Here is a 23,111-nt window from a genome sequence, read left to right on the forward strand (position 1 = left end):
ACTCATTTTTCAGTGCTTTCATTCTGAATTTTAGAAAAAAAAATTACTAGGAACAAATCCCAAGTTGTTTCCTGGCTGTATGTCAGTTTACAGAATCTGAGCTAGGCAGATTTGGAAGCATCTTTTCAAGCTGCCATTAGGGTTTCCTTGCGTTGATCCAGATGGAGATTTTTATCTGGTTAATGGAAATCAGTTTCCAGAACTCTCCTTTCGGTGGCTCTCAAGAGGCAATTGATACCAGAATTTTTTATGAAATTATAAAAGTACAGAGTATGTGACATTGGGCTTTCTGATGATTTTAGATTTGCCTTATTAGGTATTTAATTCATTCAGTCACATTTACTGAGCACTTTGGAGAGTACGAAACAATAAACAGACATGTTCCCTGCCCACAGTGAGCTTCTGAAGGGTCAAAGCACTAGACGTTGGGATAGTTACTGCATACCAAGAATACGAACAGCTGCCATTCATCTATCCAACTGTCACCAAAGGCTCTTTTGTTATATTTAAACGTAGGATTGAGGGTTAATTCTGATGTAAATATAAAGTTAATTTTTCTTTTAACTTTTTTTTAAAGTGAAGATCTAGTTGTTGAAGCACAGAATCTCTGTACCCAGTTAGAAAATGCAATGCAAGACACCATGAAAGAGCAGGATCGGAGTTTTATGGTATGAATCTCAAGTATTTTCACCGAACCTAAGTATCATTTTAGATTACACAATGAGCTGAGAGTAGCATAACCTGTCCAATTTGAAGGAGATCGTAGGACTCTATAAAAAGCTTCTATGGCCTTCTAATCTGAGTAGCTTGTCTTCAGGCTAGACTGTACATAACACAATTTTGTGTAACTAGTTAATTCTTTTAATTCAGGCAAATGTTGTTTATGTGTATAGTTCAGATATGTATATATAGTTCATATATTTGGGCATCCAAATTAAATGACCAAACCATAAAAATGTTAGACATTCAATTCACTCCCCCTGCTACTCAAATGACATTATGTCTCCAAGAAATTTATGTACCTGTTTATTTCCTAATCATGGAATTATTCGATGGTAACAGAATGAATTCAATTCAAGATTATTTATGGTTTGATTATCCCACCTGTGGATGATGCAGATCTCATTTCACTTCCTGTTCCCTTCCTTTTAGCTTTTTCTCATAGGTGAGCATGGCTACCAGAGAAGAGAATAGGGACAGGAAAATCAAATTAGATCATTTTATTATTTGATAGCTTTCGGTCAAGATTTGATTAGGACAGAGATAAAATGATAGCAGCGAGAATACCAAAGAGACCCCACTTCCCATGGTTCTTTCAAGCTTCCTTTAGCCTCTTGTCAGGAAACTAAATGGTGGGCTAGATGGACTGTTAGTCTGACCTAGTAATGGCATTGCTCATAAAAATAATAGTAATAATTGTGGTATTTGTGAAGTGACTACTGTGTGCCTACACTGTGCTAAATGATGGGGAAAATACAATTGCAATCGGATCAGCTAAAGGCTCTGTCCCAAGTGAGAGACACAGCCTAAGGGAGATGGCGAACAAGAAATTGAATCCCCATTTTACAGATGACGAAATGGAGGCCCAGATAAGTCAGGGGACTTGCCCAAGGTCACAGAGCAGACCAGTGGAGGAACTGGGATTAGGCCAGGTCTCCGACTCCCAGTCCTGTGTTCTTTCCACTAGGCCAAGCTGCTTCTGTTCTTTGGCTAAAATTATGTTCATAAGTAGAGAGAACCTCTGAACTAGTTCAAAATAAGAATCATGGTTCAGTTTTTGAATTAAATCGTGAGACTCTTGAAGTGACTTGTCCTGACCACCACTCTACCAGACAGGTAGGTGCTTTTTAGAAAATGGGTTTCACTTCAAGAAGCAGCATGGCCTAGTGGAAAGAGCACGGGTCAAGGAGTCAGAGGACCTGGGTGCTAATCTATTCTCTGCCAATTGCTTGCTGTGTGACCTTGGGCAAGTCACTTACCTTCTCTGTGCCACTTTCCTCAACTGTCAAGTGGGAATTCAATACCTGTTCCCCTTTCTGCTTAGACTGTGAGCCCCTTCTGGGACAGGGACTGTGTCCAACCTACTTAACTTGTATCTACCCCAGCACTTAGAATAGTGCTTGACATATAGTAAACGCTTACCATACCATTAACAATAATGATAATGATAATAATAATTTTGCATCGGATCTGAGTAAAGCTCTCTGCTGCTGGGAAATTGAGCCTTTTGGTGGGGGTGAAATTTGTAACTTGTCTTCATTACATTCAAGGCACTGGACTGGAGCTGGCTACAGATTGATGATGAAGAGCGTAACAGTCTGGAGCAGACCCAGATCTGACTCCACGAGGCTCTGTGGGGAGCCAGACCCCATGACTTTTGGTCCCTGAGACCCTAACTCTGTCCCAGGGGTACGGAGAGGATCCCCTGAATGTGGATTTAGGAGTCTGGATGGTGAACGGCTTTCTCCGGTGGCACCGACTCTAAATCGGGATACCAGTCCTAGGAGCGACCAACTGCATCGTGTGCCAGACAGCACCCTGCACCTTCTCGACCTTAATCAATGTTAAATAATGACGATTTCTAATAGTTGGGGAGATTTCCCCTGGTCCCAGCCCCCAGATTCCTTCTTGGTTTCTTCCTCTTCAGCCTAACAGTTAAGTGCCTTGCCTGAGACTCCAGTCCTCTCTCACATCTGGATAAGAGCCTCTCTCTCCACTCAGGTTTCAGTGCTGCTGCTGCTAAGTCATCATTTTTATCCACTACATTGTCTCATGCTTCTCTCCTCATCAAGACCAGCCTGTCATTCTTCCTGATAGGGCACTCCAGGCTACACATCAGGAAGAGCTCATGAGATTTTAAGACTGCAGGAATCCTCCTCGCCTATGGATCAAGCGTTCGTGGGGGAGGAAGAAGGAAGGGCTACCTGGAACCCCTGTTGTGCTTAGGCAAAAATCGGCATGATTTTCATCTGCTTCTCCCATGCAGTTGAAACCTTGTCAGCCCAATTAGGCAACAGCAATGGTGACTGAGAAGCAGCAGGCCTAGTGGAAAGTCACAGGGCTGGGGACCTGGATTCTAATCCTGCCTCCACCACTTGTCTGCTAAGTGACCTTGGGCAAATCACTTAACTTCTGTGGGACGCAGTTTCCTCTTCTTTAAAGTGGGGATGAGATATCTTTTCCCCCTACCTCTTTAACTGTAAACCCTGTGTGGAAGAGAAACTGAGGCCAATCTGATTACCTTGCATCTGTGCCAAGCACAGTGCTTGGCACATAGTAAGTGCTTAACCAATACCACTGTTATTATTAAGAAGGAGGGAAGACATAAAGAAAAGCATTGCTGAGAAGAATGGTCACTAGGGTGTCCGCCCTTCACTAGTTCCTTTTTACCGTCCCCCAGAGCAGACTCTTGCCACAACTCTACACAACTGTACATGGAACTCTGCCTATTGCTCTTCAACCTCTTGCCTAATTTGAAGATGTGATTAAATGAATTTATTTTTAAAAACTTGTCTAGGACTGTTGGTTATGCATCAAAATGTTCAGCATTGCCTCATTCACAATGATGAAATCATCAGTGGAAGACGACAGGCAATTATTTCATGTATCACATTCTGACAATGGGAATTTAGTGCAACTTCAGGGGGTTCCACGATTTAACAGAATTATATTTACATATTTGAAGTTAGGTTCCCCTCCACAAGTACACTGTTGTTTTGTAAAACAATCTGAAATTTGTAGAGCCCTGGCACGTTTTTGTTTTGTTTTGTTTTTTGTTTTTCTAACAGGACAGCTACCCTGATTCAGGAACCACCCAGAGGCTTCTCATTCCCTTCTGTGGTAAATTCAAACTCCTTGCACTATTTCTAAGTCAGAGTTTATATATCATTTAGTTTTCCTTTAATATGGGGGTTGCATTCTTGCAGAATGTCACATTAAATAAATGCAGCTTGAGAAGTGACATGGTCTAATGGATAGAGCACGGGCCTGGGAGTCAAAATGAACTGACTCCTAATCCTGGTTCTGCCACTTTGCTGTGTGACCTTAGGGAAGTCACTTAACTTCTCTGTGCCTCAGTTACCTCATCTGTAAAAAATGGGAATGAAGATGTTGAACTCCTTGTGGGACCAGTGACTGTGTCCAACCTGATCGACTTGTATCTACCCCAGCACTTAGTACACTGCCTGGCACATTCTAAACAAAAACAACAAAAAAACTCATGTTGTATAGTACTTTCCCTGTGTTCAACACCACACCCAGATACAAAGCAGTTTCTTCTGACGCTACATCACACCGAATTCAGACAAATGTACATTGAAAAAAGAATGTTTTCTCATTCTCCCATCACATTCTAGCTAAAATCCAGAGCGGAAACTCACGGGGAAGAAATGAATGTACTCTCAATTCTTCAGTCCCTCAAGCTCCTAAACTAACATGCACTTAGTATTCTTTTTTCCAGACAAAAGACTTCTTTCTCCTTCATCCAAAGCCGCCTTTATGCTCTCTAATTCCTGAATAGCTTCCCACTTCCCTTTGCCTTTTTCAAAACTTGTAGCAAAGCTACTTCCTTCAGGAAACCCATCCAACGAAGTGACAGAAGAGTGGACTGGCCCAGTAAGCCTTAGCTAACCCCACTTCCTTTTTTCCACCAACCCTGAAAGAACTGGGCAACCTGTGTTGGTTTTCTAATAGAAGCTCATAGAGATTTAGATGGATCATTGTGTCTTCTTCATTATCATCCATATTTATTCATTACCTACTAAATGCAAAGCACTGCACTAAATGTGTGTCTCGTTGCATATATGGAGACATATATTTCTCTATTTAGAGGCCCTTAGGGGATAAATTGAATATGCAGTATGTATCTCAGTAAACGTGACATCATGCTGACTTAAGTAACCTCTCCATGGTCTTTTCTTCCCTAAGGTGAAGAAGTTGCTTACATCAGTTCTTCCAAACCAATTTGCAGTTTGGAAAATATTTGGCTTTCACTGTGCATGGGGCATATTCTCGATCATCTTGGCATAATAATAATAATAGTACTTGTTAAGGGCTTACTAGGTGCCTAGCACTGTTCTAAGCACTGGGGTAGATTCAAGTTGATCAGGTTGAATGGTCCCTATCCCTCATGGGGATAAGCAAGGATCATGATTGAGCCCCAATCATGATCCTAAGTTTACTCCCTCTTATGTGTGTCCTGAGGATCTTTGAGACAGGGGCCCCAAAACAACTTTTTTTGTATTTGTGGTGCACAAGTAGTGTGTCAGCAGGATGACAGGTGGAGCCAGACAAAGAGGAGAGCAGACAGTGTCCTTTATTGAGCACTCATCTCTCAGGCCGACTGCGAAAGGGGGTGGGGGGAAGCACTGCCTTCTTGCCGCAGAATTATGCTGTCTAGATTTTAGGCACTACAGAATAATAATGAGAATTGTGGCATTTAAGTGCTTACTATGTGCCAGGTTCTACATTAAGCGCTAGGTGGATACAGGCAAATCGGGTTGGACACAGTCCCTATCCCACATGGGGTTCACAGTCTTAATCCCCATTTTACAGATGAGGTAGCGGAGGCACAGAGAAGTTAAGTGACTTGGCCGAGGTTACACAGCAGACGAGTGGCGGGGCCGGGATCAGAAGCCAGGTCCTTCTGACTTTCAGGCCCAGGCTCAGTCCACTCGGCCAAGTTCTCACACCTCAGCCTCCTAGTTGGCTGGGCCGAAGGAGTTCATGAGATTGTTTCCACTTCCCCAAATTACTGTGAGGCAACTTGGCACGTCCCAGATCCCCGTATCTGCCTTCCCTCTTATCCGCCTTCAGAACAAGCTCTCAGCATTGAGCCCTCTATCTTCAGACTTCAGATTTGCATTAAAAAAAAATAGATTTGGGGGAACCACTTCTGAGTCTCCCAACAACTCCCCGAGTCTGCAGTGCATCTTAGTGGGGAGGGCCATGAAGGATAGACGTATTTTGACTGGTCTCCAGAAGGGTTCTTTAGTCATCCTGCCCTGAAGTTCAATAGACCATGAAATGTTGCTGCCTCCTCCTGGCGCAGGAAGCACATTGGTGTTTTTCTCTTCAGAGGGTCATTTTAGCTCTTCTTTTTCTGCCCTTGATCTTTGGACATACGTAAGAAAATGCAGATCTTTCCCAGCAGTGCAGCTACTCAGTGTCAGAACAATCCGATGATTCCAGGTCCTTTAACTCCGGTGGGCAAGGAGAAATCATGATAACAGTGCCTTAGGGCAGAGCAACACACTTCTAGAGCACAGTGAGAGCGCACTTCTCGCTCAGTACAGGGCTCTGGTTACAGTAAGCGCTCGATAAATATCACTGTTGGACTCATGGCTTTCCCTCCGTGATTCTCAGCTTGAAATAGGTCCAGGCCTATTTCAAGGAGACAATAACTGGTTAGAAGGCAGGTTTGTGTTCCCGTATACAAGGAGTTTGGCCTAGTGGATAGAGCATGGGCCTGGGAGCCAGAAGGAACTGGGTTCTAATCCTGACTCTACCGTCTACTTGCTGTGTGATCTTGGGCAAGTCACTTCACTTCGTGCTTCTTCTGTAAAATGGGGATTAAAAGTCTGTGAGCACCATGTGGGACATGGACTCTATCCAACCTGATTAGTTTGTGTCCACGCCAATGCTTAGTAAAGTATCTGGTACATAGTAAACACTTAACAACTACCATTAAAAAATGCAATGAAACAAAAAAAGATCTGTTTGAACCACAGTGAGCATCTTCATTGTGCTGCTGCCGCCCTGAGCCGCTGAAATGCCGATAACCAACCTAACTGCCGGCACCGTTTGGATTTGGGCTCTGGGATTAAAGGGAGAATGGAGACAAGCCTGGAAAAATCCCAACTCCTGCTTCCTGCCCCTTGTGAGAGCCCCTGTTACCGACACACCTTGCGGGCGATTTCAGCTGCAGCATCTCGTCCCTTGACATCTCCCCCCACCGGACAAACCAACGGAACCACCGCTAACTCCTGCCGGCTTCCCGTCAAACCATCTGGAAACCTGGAACTTGATGAGCCAGTTGGCTTCTTTTTCCAGCGGATGGGTGAGTGACAAACTCCAGGAAGCCCCACCTTCCCATCATGACCTCCAGGCTCCTCGCACCTGACATTCCCTTTACTTGCAGGAAGAGAAGCAGTATTGCCTAGTGGGTAGAGCGCGGGCCTGGGAGTCAGAAGGACCTGGGATCTAGTCCCAGTTCCACCACTTGTCTGCTCTGTGTCCTTGGGTAAGTCACTTCTCTGTACCTCAGTTCCCTCATCTCTAAAAAATGGGGATTAAGAATGAGCCTCATGTGGGACACAGACTATGTTTAACCTGATTAATTTGTATATACCCTAGTGCTTAGTACAGTGCCTGGCACACAGTAAGCACTTAACAAATACCATTTTAAAAAAACAAAAAACAAAACAGCATTTTTGATTGTGGGCAGCAGCACCTTGACAACACCAAGAGGCCCCCTTTTACCACTAAACTTGAAGTCTGCTTTTTATGTTATGTTCTTACATGATTTCATCTGCTTAATTTGTCTATCTTCAAATCATTCTCCACCATATTTTTAGGTTGTGAGCCCCTGAAGGACCGAAAAATCCTGTCTAACTCTAACCTGTGTATCTTTTTCCATCCCTTATTACGGTACTTAGTACAGTACCGAGAAGCAACGTGACTCAGCGGAATGAACCCTACATTGGGAGTCAGAGGTCATGGGTTCTAATCCTGGCTCCGCTGCTTGCCAGCTGGGTGACTTTGGGCAAGCCACTTCACTTCTCTGTGCCTCAGTTACCTCATCTGTAAAATGGGGATTAAAACTGGGAGCCTCATGTGGGACAACCTGATCACCTTGAATCCCCCCAGCACTTAGAACAGTGCTTTGCACATAGTAAGCACTTAACAAATACCACCATTATTATTATTACTCTGCACACAGTAAACGCTTAATAAAAACTATTACTATTAGTCTGTTAATCAACTGGATCTGCTGACATAATCTTTTCCAGGGTAGACTGACAGTTAGTGGGATGAGACTCTTGAAACATCGGTCTGTTTCATAAAGTTCTCCCTATAGAGGCATAATGGAAATCAGTTTAAGCAGCATGGCTTAGTGGATGGAGCACGGGCCCGGGAGGCAGAAGGTCATGGGTTCTAATCCAGGCTCCACCACTTTCCTGCTGTGTGTGGAGTCATTTCATTTCTCTGTGCCTCAGTTCCCTCATCTGTAAAATGGGGATTAAGACTGTTAGCCCCATGCGGGACAGGGATTGGGTCCAACCAGACTTTCTTGTATCCAACCCAGCACTTATTACAATGTCTGGAACATAGTGAGGGCTTAACAAATACCACAGTTATTATTGTTATGAAGGTCAAGTGGATCTTTGCCATCATCGAATGGTAGAGATTAACAATTGGTCACTTTCAGGTATTTTTTAAATCTTTCATTTAACAGAATTCAGTTAGCACATGGAGAACATACTTACTGTACATTTAGTTTTTAAAATCTGCTGTAAAGCCAGAAAGTGGTTGAATTTTTTTTTTCCTTCCTGACAGGGTAAAAGTAGTAAATGCCACGAATGATTGTATCAAGAGAATTGCACATTCCATAACCGTTTTTCACTTCCGTCAGACTGGCCCTTAACAGCTTGACGATTGACAGCCATTTGCATTAGTTATGGAAAGATTCTTTAGTGGACAACGCAGACTCTTACAAGATTTTCCTTCACTTTATGTTGGAGTGGTTTAAAACGTCTCCCTGCTCACATTTTGGATTACTCAAACGGGGCTTGAGGTAATAATAATAATGGTGATATTACTATGTGCAAAGCGCTGGGGGGGATTCAAAGTGATCAGGTTGTCCCACGTAGGGCTCCCAGTTTTAATCCCCATTTTACAGATGAGGTAACTGAGGCACAGAGAAGTGAAATGACTTGCCCAAAGTCACACAGCTGGCAAGTGGCAGAGCTGAGAAGCAGCGTGGCTCAGTGGAAAGAGCACGGGCTTTGGAGTCAGAGGTCATGAGTTCGAATCCCAGCTCCACCACTTGTCAGCTGTGTGACTGTGGGCAAGTCACTTAACTTCTCCGTGCCTCAGTTCCCTCACCTGTAAAATGGGGTTTAAGACTGTGAGCCCCACGTGGGACAACCTGATTCCCTTGTGTCTACCCCAGCACTTAGAACAGTGCTCGGCACATAGTAAGCACTTAATAAATACCAACATTAAAGATACATACCAACATTAACCCACAACCTCTGACTCCCAAGCCCGGACTCTTTCCACTGAGCCACGCTGTTTTGTATTGCGATGCAGTTAACCAAATTGGGCTATTTTTGTCTCAGGCCGTTATGTTTGTCTGCTGTGCCTGCCTGCAGGTTGAGTTTACTCTCTTTACCTCAGCACCCCCACCACATTATGGGGAAGACGAAGGAAGACAAAAGAAAACCCCAAATCAGTATATTGTGTTAGCCGTTAGTTCCTGACTCTGCTAAAGTTTTGATAGGGATGGTCGAAACTGTTGACTAAAATAAGGTTGTGGGAATATGGATTTGTTTACCAGCGCTATGGCCTGGAACTCCCTTCCTCCTCATATCTGACAATTACTCTCCCCACCTTCAAAGCCTTGTTAAAGGCACATCTCCTTCAAGAGGCCTTCCCTGCTTAACCCCCTCTTTCTTCTTTTCCCACTCCCTTCCTCTGCATCACCCTGACTTGCTCCCTTTATTCATTTCTCCTCCCAGCCCCACAGGACTTATGTATACATCTGTAACGTATTTATGTATATTAATGTCACCCTGTCTTGACTGTAAGCCCGTTGTGGGAGGGGAATGTGTCTCTTTTGTGTTGTACCCTCCCAAGCGCTTAGTACAGTGCTCTGCCCACAGAAAACACTCAATAAGTATGATTGACTGATTCCCTTGTCCGTCATGACATTATTTAGCTCCCAGGACAGTTTTACGGGGGTCCTTTAGTTACACCATGAGGAATACGAAGGTGATATTGTTTGAAATGCTTTTCTTTGATGTATTCCTTCATTCTTCCAGGTACCCTCGAGTATGGATTTCATCAACGTCCCCGCTGCCGACCTTTTTCCATCCTCCGAAATGTACGATTTACCGCCTCCACTAAACCTTCGCTACTTGGCTTTTTCACTGACTGCATTATAATAATGTTGGTATTTGTTAAGCGCTTACTCTGCGCAGAACACTGTCCTAAGCGCCAGGGTGGATACAGGGTCATCAGCTTGTCCCCCGTGAGGCTCCCAGTTAATCCCCAGTTTACAGAGGAGGGAACAGAGGCCCAGCGACTTGCCCACAGTCACCCTGCTGTCAGGTGGCAGAGAAGAATTCGAACCCATGACCCAAGCTCTTTCCACAGAGCCACGCTGCTTCTCATTGGTGTCCATGGCACCACACTAGATGCAGCTGAAGGACGATCTAATCCCGAATTGAGCAAGGGCTACCTCCCAAATCTCACACATCATATTTCTCTGGTGTCCCTGTGTCATTTTTTTGGTGGCGGGAGGCACCCGCCTCCCCTTCAAAAGGACGCCATTTTGGCCTGCTGCCCTCCCTGCCATCTCCTGCTTGGCGTTCGTTTCGACGGATCGCTCGGTCCTTCCCTCACCGTCACTTTGGACCCCCGCCCCCCCCGAGTCACTTTTTTCGTTATACAACAGACCGACCCCGGATTTCGGGGGCTGAGTTTCACGTGTCCAAACCGCCCTGCCCTTCCGTCAGAGCCTCCTGCCCAGGACCTGTCAGAGCAAACTGGTGGGGGGGGGGGGGGGGGGGGAAGACTCGAAATTCAGACCCTGCGAAAAACCAAACTGAGGAAACGAGGGATCCGCCGTTTATTCTCTAAGGAAGTGACGCCCCAAATTGGAAGGAAAAAAAGGACTGCGGTGCCCGCCCCATCTCGTTTCCTTCCAGGAGCGTGGCTTTTCCTTTCGTTATGGCCGCCCCGCCGCCATCTTAGTTGAGGGCAGCTTCCCGCCGCCATCTTAGTTGAGGGCAGCTTCCCGCCGCCATCTTAGTTGAGGGCAGCTTCCCGCCGCCACTTCACCTCAGCGGACGCTGTGCGCAGGCGCGGATCCGCCCTGTTCCTGGTCCTCCCCGACGTCGGGCTGTGACGTCAGACGCCGACGCAGAGGACGTAATGGCCAAGCCGGCCCCTTGGCCCGAGTCGGGCCCCATTATTAGGCCGCAGGAGAAGGCGGAGCTTGGCCCAATGGAGGTCGGGGAGCTCTGAGGCCTGGGGATCCTCCTGGTCCGGTCCTTTTCGCGATGAGTAAACGGAAAGCGCCCCAGGAGACGCTCAACGTGGGCATCACCGATTTCCTGACGGGTCAGCGGGCCGAGGGCCGTGGAGGGAGAGGGAGGGGGGGGCTTTTCCCTTTTCCCTCATTGCGTGGCTTCACTGGAAAGAGCCCGGGCTTGGGAGTTAGAGGTCGTGGGTTCGAATCCCGACCCTCCCACTCGTCAGCTGGGGGCCTGTGGGCCAGTCACTTCACTCCTCTGGGCCTCAGTGACCTCATCTGGCAAATGGGGATTATCTGGGAACCTCACGTGGGACAACCTGATGACCCTGTGTCTACCCCAGCGCTTAGAACAGTGCTCGGCACAGAGGAGGCGCTTAACAAATACCAACATTATTATTCATTCATTCCATGGTATTTATTGAGCGCTTACTCTGTGCCGAGCACTGGACTAAGCGCTTGGAATGGACAGATCGGTAACAAATACAGCCCCTGCCCTTTGACAGGCTCACAGTCTAATCGGGGGAGACGGACAGACAAGAACAATAGCAGTAATTCCAAGGATGCTATTTGGGAACCAATAATAATAATCATGTTGGTATTTGTTAAGCGCTTACTATGTGCAGAGCACTGTTCTAAGCGCTGGGGTAGATATAGGGTCATCAGGTTGTCCCACGTGGGGCTCACAGTTTTAATCCCCATTTTGCAGATGAGGTCACTGAGGCCCAGAGAAGTGAAGTGACTTGCGCACAGTCACACAGCTGACAGGTGGCGGAGCTGGGATAGCGCTTACTAATAATAATGTTGGTATTTGTTAAGCGCTTACTATGTGCAGAGCTTACTATGTGCAGAGCACTGTTCTAAGCGCTGGGGTAGACCCAGAGTCATCAGGTTGGCCCCCGTGAGGCTCCTAGTCTTCATCCCCATTTTACAGATGAGGTCACTGAGGCCCAGTGAAGTGACTACTTGCCCACAGTCACCCAGCTGACAAGTGGCAGAGCTGGGATTCGAACCCATGATCTCTGACTCCCCAGCCCGGAGTCACACTGCTTCTCCACTCGTCAGCTGTGTGACTTTGGACAAGTCACTTCACTGGGGCTCGGTTACCCCAGCTGTAAAATGGGGATTGAGATTGAGCCTCACGTGGTCAAGCTGTATATATTTCCATTACCCTATTTATTTTGTTAATGAATTGTACATTGCCTTGATTCTATTTAGTTGCCATTGTTTTTACGAGATGTTCTTCCCCTTGACTCTATTTATTGCCATTGTTCTTGTCTGTCCATCTCCCCCGATTAGACTGTAAGCCCGTCAAACGGCAGGGACTGTCTCTATCTGTTGCCGACTTGTTCATTCCAAGCGCTTAGTACAGTGCTCTGCACATAGTAAGCGCTCAATAAATACTATTGAATGAATGAATGAAAAGCTGATCACCTTGTATCCTCCCCAATGCTTAGAACAGTGCTTGGCACGCAGTAAGCACTTAACCAATACCACCGTTATTATTATTATTATTAAGCCCTTACTATGTGCCAAGCACTGTTCTAGGCCCTGGGGTAGATACAAGATAATCAAGTTGTCCCACGTGGGAGTTTACAGTCATAATCCCCATTTTACAGATGAGGGGACTGAAGCACAGAGAAGTGAAGTGACTTGCCCAAGGTCATTACTACCAATATTTGCTCCCATTCATCTCTCTGCCCATCGCTTGTTCTCAGTCAATCAATGTTATTTATTGAGCGCCTTCTGTGTGTTGAGCACTGTCCTAAGCGCTTGAGAGAGGACAGGATAACAGAGTTGGTCAGCGCTTAGAACAGTGCGAGAAGCAGCGTGGCTCAGTGGAAAGAGCCGGGCTTGGGAGTCAGCGGTCATGGGTTCTAATCCCGGCTCCGCCGCTTGTCAGTTGGGTGACTTTGGGCAAGTCACTTCACTTCTCTGTGACTCAACTACCTCATCTGTAAAATGGGGATGAAGACTGTGAGCCCCAAGTGGGACAACCTGATCACCTTGTTTCCCCCCCGAGGGCTTAGAACAGTGCTTTGCACATAGTAAGTTCTCAACAAATGCCATCATTATCATTATTATTATTATTATTAGAACAGTGCTTGGCACATAGTAAGCGCTGAACACATACCATAATAGGCACGTCCGCTGCCCACAGTGAGCAGTCTCTCCCGTTGAGCTTTTGATCCAGACCCCCCCCACACACCTTTATTTCTTTAAAAGACAGCAAGCAGGCAGCCTCCGTGCCCCCAATATGAAAAGACCATGTGGCTTCCAAATCTGTGTAGTTGGGGATTTAGTAGGCCAAGGCATTTGCTTCCTCCGTTGTCCCATGGCTTCAGCCAACCAATCAATAGTATTTATTATAATGATGATGGTGGTTTGGTACCTGATGGAAGGATAAGTAGAAATAAAAAGACTAAATGTCTTTCTTGAACCTGGGGGTGGAGGGCATCCTCAATGCACAATTAAGCTCCAGCAAACTAAATGTCTGCAGAGAGGTTCGTCTAGCCTTCTAACCCTCTCTAGACTGTAAGCTCATTGTGGACAGGGAACATATCTGTCAACTCTGTTGTACTGTACTAAGTACTTGGGAGAGTACAATAAGTGCTCACTAGATACCAGGCACTGTTCTTACTGAGTGTTTATTCTGTGCGGGGCACTCTGCTAAGCCTCTGGTTGTCACTCCTTTTGTGAATCCCTTGGTCCATCCACATGGGCTGGTTCTGTGCTGAAAATATCAGTTTCTGACAGCTGCCCCGAGCACCTTGTTAAATATTACCTGGTTCCCTCTGTGTGTTGATTCCGCTTCACCGTGTGCCATGTGTTGCCCTTCTAGAGCTCGCAAACTACGAAAGGAATGTCAACCGGGCAATCCACAAATACAATGCCTACAGGTAGGACTGTGATGTGGGTTCTGGTAATAATAATGATCATGGTGGTATTTATTAAGTGCTTACTTTGTGCAAAGTGTTGGGGTAGATACAGTCAGATCAGAGAGGCTCGGGTTGTAAGGTGGAACAAAAATTTAATTCCTCATTTACAGACGAGGAAACTAAAGCACAGAGAAGTTAAGGGACTTGCCCAAATTCCCACTAGGCTACATTGCTTCTGATGTTGGTGTTCTAGTGCGTGAAACATTGTGCCAAGTTTTGGGGTAGATACAGTACTATCAGAGCAGACCCAGGCCCTGTCCCATTGGTGAGGGTGGTGTGAGGTGGTGCTCACAGTCTGGGGGAACAGGTGTTCAATTCACCTTTTACAGGTGAAGAAATCGAGGCACAGAGAAGTCAAATGATTTGCCCAAGAGCATACAACAGGCAAGTGGCAGAACTGGGATTACAACCCAGGTCTGCTGATCCCAATCAATCAGTGGTATTTCTTGAGCCACTTACTGTGCATAGGACACTGTACTAAGTGCTTGGGAGAGTACCACACAACAATATAAGACACATTCTGTGGCCACAGCGAGCATCCTGGGTCTTTCCATTAAGCCATGTAGGTGTGGAGAAGAATAGGTGCTGGAGAAGAGAAGGTGCTTCTGTCCCTTGAGTGACAGGTGGGAGGCATCCCGCATCCCATCACATGCTGTGTGCCCGGTGTAATAATAATAATGTTGGTATTTGCTAAGTGCTTACTATGTGCCGAGCACTGTTTGTGCTGTCATGGCCATACAGGCAAGAAATTTTTTACATTCACTTTTGCTCCATGTTTGGTGTGGTTACACTGTAGTTTCCAAGTGCTTACTGCAGTGCTGTGCACACTGTAAGTGCTCAATAAATACGATCAAATGAATGAATGAGAGTTGCACATCTTAATCCATTCCCCAGCACCAATGAAATATGGTAGTGTGCATAAAGGATTCAGCCTTATTCAAACCATTTTAAATATTAATGTTCAACTACACAGTCAAAAACCTGCAATTTGATAGTACACTTAGGGGCAAGAACGCAGGCCAGAGAGTCAGAGACCTGTAATTTTAATCCTGACTCTGCCATTTGCCTGCTGTGTGACCTTGGGTTAGACACTTACCTTCTCTGTGTCTGTTTCCTCAACTGAAAAAGGGGATTCAAAATCTGTTTTCCCTTGTACTTAGACAGTGGGCCCCATGTGGGACAGGGATGGTGTCCAACCTGATGAACCTGTATCTACCCAGCATTTAGAACAGTGAGCACTTAGCAAAGGATGTCATTATTTTAATTATTACACTTGTGAACTCCTGGGGAATTTTCAACTTAGGAGACTGTGCTTCCTCTAGACTGTAAACTTGCTATGGGCAAGGATCATGTCTATTAATTCTCTTGTATTGTACTCTTCCAAGCGCTTAGTTCAGTGCTCTGCATGTAAATACCATTGATTGACTGAGGTTATGATTACCTCCTAAAGTGAAGGTTTTTTGTTTTGGGGTTTGTTTTTTTTAATTGTACTTGTTACTATGTGCCAAGCACTTTATTGAGCCATGGGGTAGATACAGATAATCAGCTTGAACATAGCTTCTGTCCCGCATTGGGCTCACAGTCTAGGAAGAGGAACACCTGATTGATTTCCCATTTTACAGGGGATATGAGGGATATGAGGCACAGAGAAATGAAGTGATTTGCCCAAGGTCACACAGTAGACAAGGGGCAGGGCCAAAATTGGAACCGAGGTTCTCTGACTCCCAGACCCATGGTCTTTCCTCAAAGCCACACTGCTTCTCACTTTACAAATTGCTCTACACAAATAATTAAACTTTTTGAGATGCATAGACAAGAGAGATAGGCAAGAGATTCTAAAAGGCATGAAGAAGCTTGACTACAGAATTCCAGTTTGGTACCTGATGGAAGGATAAGTAGAAATAAAAAGAAGACCAAATGTCTTTCTTGAACCTGGGGGTGGAGGGCAGCATCAGTGCATAATTAAGCTCCAACAAACTGAATGTCTGCAGAGAGGTTCGTCTAGCCTTCTCACCCTCTCTAGACTGTAAGCTTATTGTGGTCAGGAACATTCTATAAACTCTGTTGTATTGTACTCTCCAAGCGCTTAGTACAGTGCTCTGTACACCAATAAGCATTCAGAAATACCCCGATGACTGTGGCTGTGAGACTCGGATGGGCCACGGGCGTCCCGTGCATCTGTGAACCACAATTAATATTAAGTGGTTAAGCAAGATCGCAAAAGATGAGATCTTTAAATACCACTCAGTCTACCCATGCCAAAAATGAGACGCATTGTAGCACAGTTCTTCAGTACTGAAAATATGCAGAGGATAACGATAGTATGACCTGTGTCCTAATCAAGTGCTTGGTACCCAGTGAGTGATCACTAGGTTTTTGTTGCTAGCAATGAGGCTATCCAACTAACTGGTGAATATGACACTGAAATATGACTTCTGGGGGATGTGGAGTGTCAAAGAGATGTTGAGATGAGCAATAGCTGACCAACAAGGCCAGTTTAGCATGTGAGTGTAAATGGGGTCATTACAGGCATTTGCTTAGGGTAGGTCATGATCTTAGGAACTAGCAGCAGATTATGAAAGAATTGCTTGTTTACAAAAGAAAGTTGTCATGTGTGGGATATGAAAGGAAGTGCGGGTCACCAGCCTTTTTGGGCACAATGCCTTACATGGTTAATGCCCATGGGCAGCATCTTGGGTGTGGCAAACTGTATATGTCTCTGGGCCTATGTGGGAAATACACCACGTGCTCTTGTAATCTAAGGATTTAGCAGAATCTGGAGTCTCACTTGGCCCTTCAGTAGCTCTGAATAGTAGAAGTAATGGCACTGGACCAAGTAAATGGGAATGAATATATAATAATGGGAATTATAAATTCTAATACATGGGAATTATAATAGAAGTGCAAGGACACATTCCAGCCCACAGGAAGTTTACACTCTGATCGGTAGATAAACATAGACTATTCACAACAGGGGCATTAAAATTGGCAGTTCAATCCAATCCAGTAATCCTATAGCATTTGCAGATTTTTTTTTAAATTTATGGTTTTGCCTACTTGTGGGTGGCTGTACCCATACCATGGTTTCCCTGGCGGTGGGCACTGGTCCCGCCTCAAGCTTCTGTGTCTGGTCCCAGTTTGATACCAGCAGCCTGCAGTGCCCCATCCTTCAGTGACTGCCTGGCCTCCTCTCCCACCTGTAGACAGCCTGCATAGCTGCGAGTGGTAGAATAAACTTCCTAGGGCTTTGGTGCAGCTGCCATGAGGCACAGATGGTATTTGTGGTTTCAATTTATTCACGGGAATTTCTCAAAACTCAGTGAAACCGAAGGCACCGTGTATATATGGACACAGGTGGGAGGCTGGGCATAAATAAATAATACATCTGTGTAAGAAGAGGCTGAGTAGTTGATAAGGTTCCCAGTCTGTTATTAGTAGAGAAATGGTGGTTGATGGAGGTGAACTTGTAGGAGGGCTGTGAAGGAGTGGAGATTTGAGATCTGGTGGATTTTGAGGAGAAGCAAGCGGCAGGGGAGAGAGTGCCAATGCCTGAGACAACATGAAAAGGGAAGGAGGCAGGCGTGGCATGAGCTGGGTTCCAGGAGCTGGATTTGGGGGAAGTAGAGCATATGAGCAGGGAAGAGAGCCCTTAAGGAAGGTGTAGAGGACTGGTTTTCTTTTATAGGTGCCATTTCAAGGAAGAAAATAGCCCAATGGTTTGGTAATGGTTCAAATCTTAGTAACGATAGCGTATATTAAGTGCTTACTACACACAGAGCAGTGTATTAAGCGCTGGAAGAGAATACACAGATAGGAATTAGACATGGTTCCTATCTCTCGGGTAGCTCACAATTTAAGAAGCTGGAGGTCCTTGGTCCCATGCCCCTCTAAGGGGGTGGGGGAGAGGCTTCTGGGAATGGGGGTGGTGTTATTCTGCATGTCTAATAGCCCCCCCTCACTTTTGAATGTTTGTGGAATTAAAATTTGATGATAATTGTCATTATTTCCCTGTAGAAAAGCAGCTTCCGTGATAGCCAAGTACCCAAACAAAATAAAGAGTGGAGCAGAAGCAAAGAAATTGGTAAGTTCTAAGATTCATTAAGTTTGACGATCATTTCAGACCATTCCCACCATAGATAGATCGGTGAAGATCACATCTCATTTTAAGGGCATATTTTTGTGCTCCTAGCTCTTATAAAATCTGAGTCGAATACTTCATTTTTGACATTTGAGGGGTTAAAAACCTGAATGAAGATCTAATTTTGTAAATATCTTTTTCCTATTTTTTTCCTCTCCTAACTGACATTCACCCCAAACCTCGAGCAATGCCCAATTCTGCTTTTTTTGAGAATCCCAAAGTTGGGTCTCTTTGATCAGGATGTAGTCCCTGAAACTTTTTCTATAAGGAAGGAGTGGTTTTTTTCTCACCTCTCTGTTTAGAGGTACAACAAGCACGTGTGCCTTGGCACATGGAATTAGTAGCGCAAGAATAAAGCGTATTCTTAGTTTGATGTCTTGCAGCATTAAGAAAGGGAAATGTAGGTAACTTTCCTTTTGTCTGGTTGGAGACCATTTGCTCACTCAGACTCTGGGGGCTTCTCTTCTTTCTTCCCTTCTATTTCTGATTTGCTATTCATTTCGGTTTATTCAGATTAGACAATATGGAATAGAAATTCAGCAATTTCATTTCCCCCTCCCCATGAATCTGGACACATTTATTAATATGAATAAACTAAAGGACATTTTAGGCTATTTTAATTATATTTCAGAAAAATCAAATTGCTGGATAGGTTCCTGAAACCATCTGACTCAACCAAACCCTGACTGCTGGAAGGGAATAGACGAAAGCCATCTAGAGACAGTGGTTGCTTATTCTTTCTTAGAGATCTTTAGGGATGGAGACTCCACCCCACTTCTCAAGCCTTTATTCCAGTGCTTTTTTTTTTTTACTCTGATGATTTAGTCCATTTTAGTCAAGTCCATTTCCTCTTGTTCAGATCTTTATTGATTGGGGGAAAAAAAAGATTAGTCAGCAGTTATGTTTCCAAAATAACTACAGCGTTCTTTCAGTCCTTTGGAGATTATTTTGTTGGGTTCATTTTGGTCTAGTTCATATTTTGGCACTTATTATTAATAATGCCATGATACCAAATAATTATGGTGTTAAGTGCTTACTATGTGTCAAGCACTGTTCTAAGCTCTGGGATAGCTGCAGGTTAATCAGATTGGACACAGTCCTGTCCCACATAAGCCTCACAATCTAAATAGGACTTATCATTTTTAGGGTATATTTTCCTTGCCTAAATTTTGGATTTTAACTCTGTTACTATTTCAGTTCAGGAGGTATAAGCATCCCTTATTCTCTTTGTTTCTCTGTAGGATGGAGTAGGAGCAAAAATTGCTGAAAAGATAGATGAGTTTTTATCCACTGGAAAATTGCGTAAATTGGAAAGGTAAATCACTAATGTTTGTTTTTAGTTTTTTACTTGATTAAAGCTTCTACTCTCATAGTATTCTGGCCTATAACACCTTTAAAGTTCCATTAATGTTTCCAAAATTATGACGGGAAACCAAGAGAAGGGAGGCATATTGAAAATGAAACCCATTGTTTTAAAAGCATAGACTCCAAGGTATTTTGAGAGGCTCCATCTGCTACTAAAATGAAGTTAAGCCTTTGTCAATCAATCAGTTGTATTTATTGAGTGCTTACTGTGTGCAGAGCACTGTACTCAGCACTTGGGAGAGTAGAGTATAACAGAATTGATAGAAATGTTCCCTTCTTGCTGTTCAGAGTCAGAAAAAGGAGGGAATAAGAGAACTGGCTTATTTAAGATGGACATAGTCTTTCAGGCACAATGTCTGTTTTCCTTACACAGCTTTGCATTTCAACTCAGCTTTTTCATAACAGCAATTATAGTCCATCCCACCCCGAATAGGAGAAGTGAAATATAGGAAGAAATATGTAGGAAATATAGGAGAAGTGAAATTATAGGATAAAATGGACATGAAATAAAATGGGAAATATTTTCTGTCAATTGCATTCTTGTTAGGAAATTCCCTCTTAAGTTTCTAATGCATTTATCCCAAACAAATCTGAAAATATCACATGAAATGAGTGTTTACTTCTGGCAGACCCATATGTCCCAAATGAATTAATTTGAAGTTCCATGCATTCCAAGTCTATTTTTTTGTTGTTGTTTTATTTAGATTCGACAAGATGACACAGGTTCATCCATCAATTTCCTGACGAGAGTTAGTGGCATCGGGTGAGAATTATATTCGGAATAAAATAGGAAAAGGTCATGCTCGATGTTTTTTTCTCCCTTATTAGGACAGGTGATTTTTTTTTTCTTTAAAGTTTTTGTCTTTGTACCATAGGGCAAAGTACAGTACAAACTTGAACTATTCTTAATGGTGACATTTTGGCAGGTGCAGTTTGCTCTGCAGCAGCCCTTCAGTTACATTTTTCCTGACTCATTGAAGTGCCCTGAAGCCATATATTCCGATGCAGTTTTTTACCCACTTGGGCTCAGAGGATGATAACGATGTTTCCCCTCTCTTCCTGCAGTCCATCCGCCGCCCGGAAGCTCGTCGATGAGGGAATTAAGACATTGGAAGGTGAGTCTGCTTTATAGACACACCGCACAGGTTCAGCTAGAATTTAAATGTTCATTAGGATTCTGATGAAATATAACTTGAAAGTCCTGTTCTCCACTAGATTAAGAGCAGTACTATTAAGCAATAGTGTAGTTTCGGCTCCACAATTAAGCAAAGGAAGGTGTTCATCGGTTTAGTTACAGTATTTGAAGGTTTACGTCTGGGGACGGGGAAATATTTAAGACGGGTCCTCCTTTTTTTCTTTCCTCTCGGATCTTTTAAAATCTTTCAGCGGTCTGGTTACTCAAGTACCTTCTGTCAGAAGCTGTGATGATCCGTTAAATTAAATAATGGATTAAATTTAAAAAAAGTTTCAAATATGCTATAATTCCAATTCTCAGTATTTTTCTTTTATCCTTTGTGCAGATCTAAGGAAAAACGACCACAGTTGAACATCATCAGCGAATTGGGCTGAAGTAAGGCTGCTTTTTCGGGTTGACGCTGTCTACATACACAATACGTATAATAGAAGCCCTCTCCAGCTGAGTTACCCCAAGGGCTCTGATTGGAAACGAGGAAGAAAGGACAGAAGAAAATGAGGGAGGTGGGGGAGATCGGAAAGCCGGGGTTGGAACCATTCATTCAGTCGTATTTACTGAGTGTTTACGGTGTGCAGAGCACTGTTCTAAGCACTTGCACTGTACTAAGCGCTTAATAATTATGGTACTTAAGCTCTTACTATGTGCCAGGCACTGTACTAAGCACTGGGGTGAGTACAGTACACTGTCCCTGTCCCACATGGGGCTCATAGAATCCATTCCCATTTTACAGATGAGATAACTGAGACACAAAGAAGTTCATTCAGTAGTATTTATTGAGCGCTTACTATGTGCAGAGCACTGTTCTAACCGCTTGGAATCGACAATTCGGCAACAGAGAGACCATCCCTGCCCAGTGACAGGCTCACAGTCTGATCGGGGAAGACAGCAGAACAAAACAAAACAAGACATTATCACGATAAATAGAATTGGGGGTGTACACCTCATTAACGAAAATAAATAGCGGTAATAAATAATGTATACAAATGAGCACAGTGCTGAGGGGAGGGGAAAGGTGCAGAGGGTGGGGTGGGAAGGGGAGGAAGTGTTAAAGGGAAGTGTAAAGAAGTAAGTGACTTTTCCCAAGGTCACACAAGAGACAAAAGAGCCAGGATGAGAACCCATGACCTTCTGACTCCCAGGCCCATGCTCTAACCATAGGACAGACAGTTGAGGGAGAAGAAGAGAGTTGACCCTGGGGGAGATACTCCAACTGCAGGAGAGCAGAGCATGGTAGCCTAACTGATTGAGAATTTGGCTGGAGCACAGGGTGTAGCAGTAACACCCCTCATAGTTTAGGTATTCTGGTGTGTGCACATGGATAGTTAGTCAATCATATTAATGGGCACATACTGTGTGGGAGCACTGTACTGAGTGCATGGGAGAATGCAATACAGAAATATATTCCCTACCCACAATGAGCTTAGAGTTTAGAGGGGGAGGACAGACATTAATATTAAATTACAAATATGTAAGTGTTGTGGGGCTGGAGGGGGGGGATGATACAGGGAGCAAGGCAGGGCAGTGCAGAGGGAAGAGGAAAGCAGAGGTTTAGTTAAGGCTTCTTTGGTGGAGATGTGCCTTCAATAGGCTTTGAAGTGGGGGAGTCATTGTCTGGCAGATAGGAGGATTGGTGACTGAGTGCCCCAAGCAGGAGGGAGACGAAGAGTGTGAGGGCAAGTTTCCATCCACTACTGTCAAGCTGAGAAAGAACATGACTTAGTGGAAAGAGCGCGGGGCTTGGGAGTCAGAAAAAGTGGGTCGTGATCCGGCTGTGCCGCTTGTATGTTCTGTGACCTTAGGCAACCACTTCGCTTCTCTGTGCCTCAGTTACCTCATCTGTAAAATGGGGATTAAGACTGTGAAGCCCCACCTGGGACAGCCTCATCTTGTATCTACCCCCATGCTTATAATCAATGCCGGGCGCATAGTACTTAACAAATACCATTATTATTATTATTACTATTATTAAGCTGTCATACCAGAATTTTCTCATCAGGGTTTTCTGAGCAGCTCCAGCTCTTGGCCAGCTGTGAGTTCTGAACCTTCAAGGAAGCAACTCGGGGCCAGACATGGCCCAGAGTGGGCCATACGGGTGCAGGACCACTCAGTTTTCCTAGCCATCCCATGGGCCAGCGCAGTCATGGTATTAAGGAGAACTGGACCTGAGTTTCCGTCAGACAGGATAGCTTGCCGGGGAAGGGAGCAAGGGCTCCTTTT

The 23,111-nt window shown here is 44.5% G+C and overlaps 2 protein-coding genes across 2 annotated transcripts in view; both read left to right on the plus strand.

The window, feature by feature from the left end:
- The window catches only part of IKBKB (inhibitor of nuclear factor kappa B kinase subunit beta), a 46,783-nt gene extending 43,273 nt beyond the window's left edge, over nucleotides 1-3,510 (plus strand). The window contains exons 21-22 of the mRNA XM_029064876.2: nucleotides 578-668; nucleotides 2,271-3,510. Coding sequence (XP_028920709.1) covers nucleotides 578-668; nucleotides 2,271-2,339 — 160 coding nt within the window. The 3' untranslated portion in view covers nucleotides 2,340-3,510. The remainder of the gene's footprint in view (nucleotides 1-577; nucleotides 669-2,270) is intronic.
- Nucleotides 3,511-11,134: 7,624 nt separating this feature from the next.
- Nucleotides 11,135-23,111, plus strand: part of POLB (DNA polymerase beta) — a 31,872-nt gene continuing 19,895 nt past the window's right edge. Inside the window, 8 exon segments of the mRNA XM_029065557.2 lie at nucleotides 11,135-11,346; nucleotides 14,100-14,157; nucleotides 18,211-18,277; nucleotides 19,576-19,648; nucleotides 20,402-20,462; nucleotides 20,765-20,814; nucleotides 21,220-21,235; nucleotides 21,237-21,269. Of these exon segments, the coding sequence (XP_028921390.1) occupies nucleotides 11,286-11,346; nucleotides 14,100-14,157; nucleotides 18,211-18,277; nucleotides 19,576-19,648; nucleotides 20,402-20,462; nucleotides 20,765-20,814; nucleotides 21,220-21,235; nucleotides 21,237-21,269 (419 nt within the window). The 5' untranslated portion in view covers nucleotides 11,135-11,285.

The sequence above is a fragment of the Ornithorhynchus anatinus genome, chromosome 5 (assembly GCF_004115215.2).
Source record: "Ornithorhynchus anatinus isolate Pmale09 chromosome 5, mOrnAna1.pri.v4, whole genome shotgun sequence".
Lineage (NCBI taxonomy): Eukaryota > Metazoa > Chordata > Mammalia > Monotremata > Ornithorhynchidae > Ornithorhynchus > Ornithorhynchus anatinus.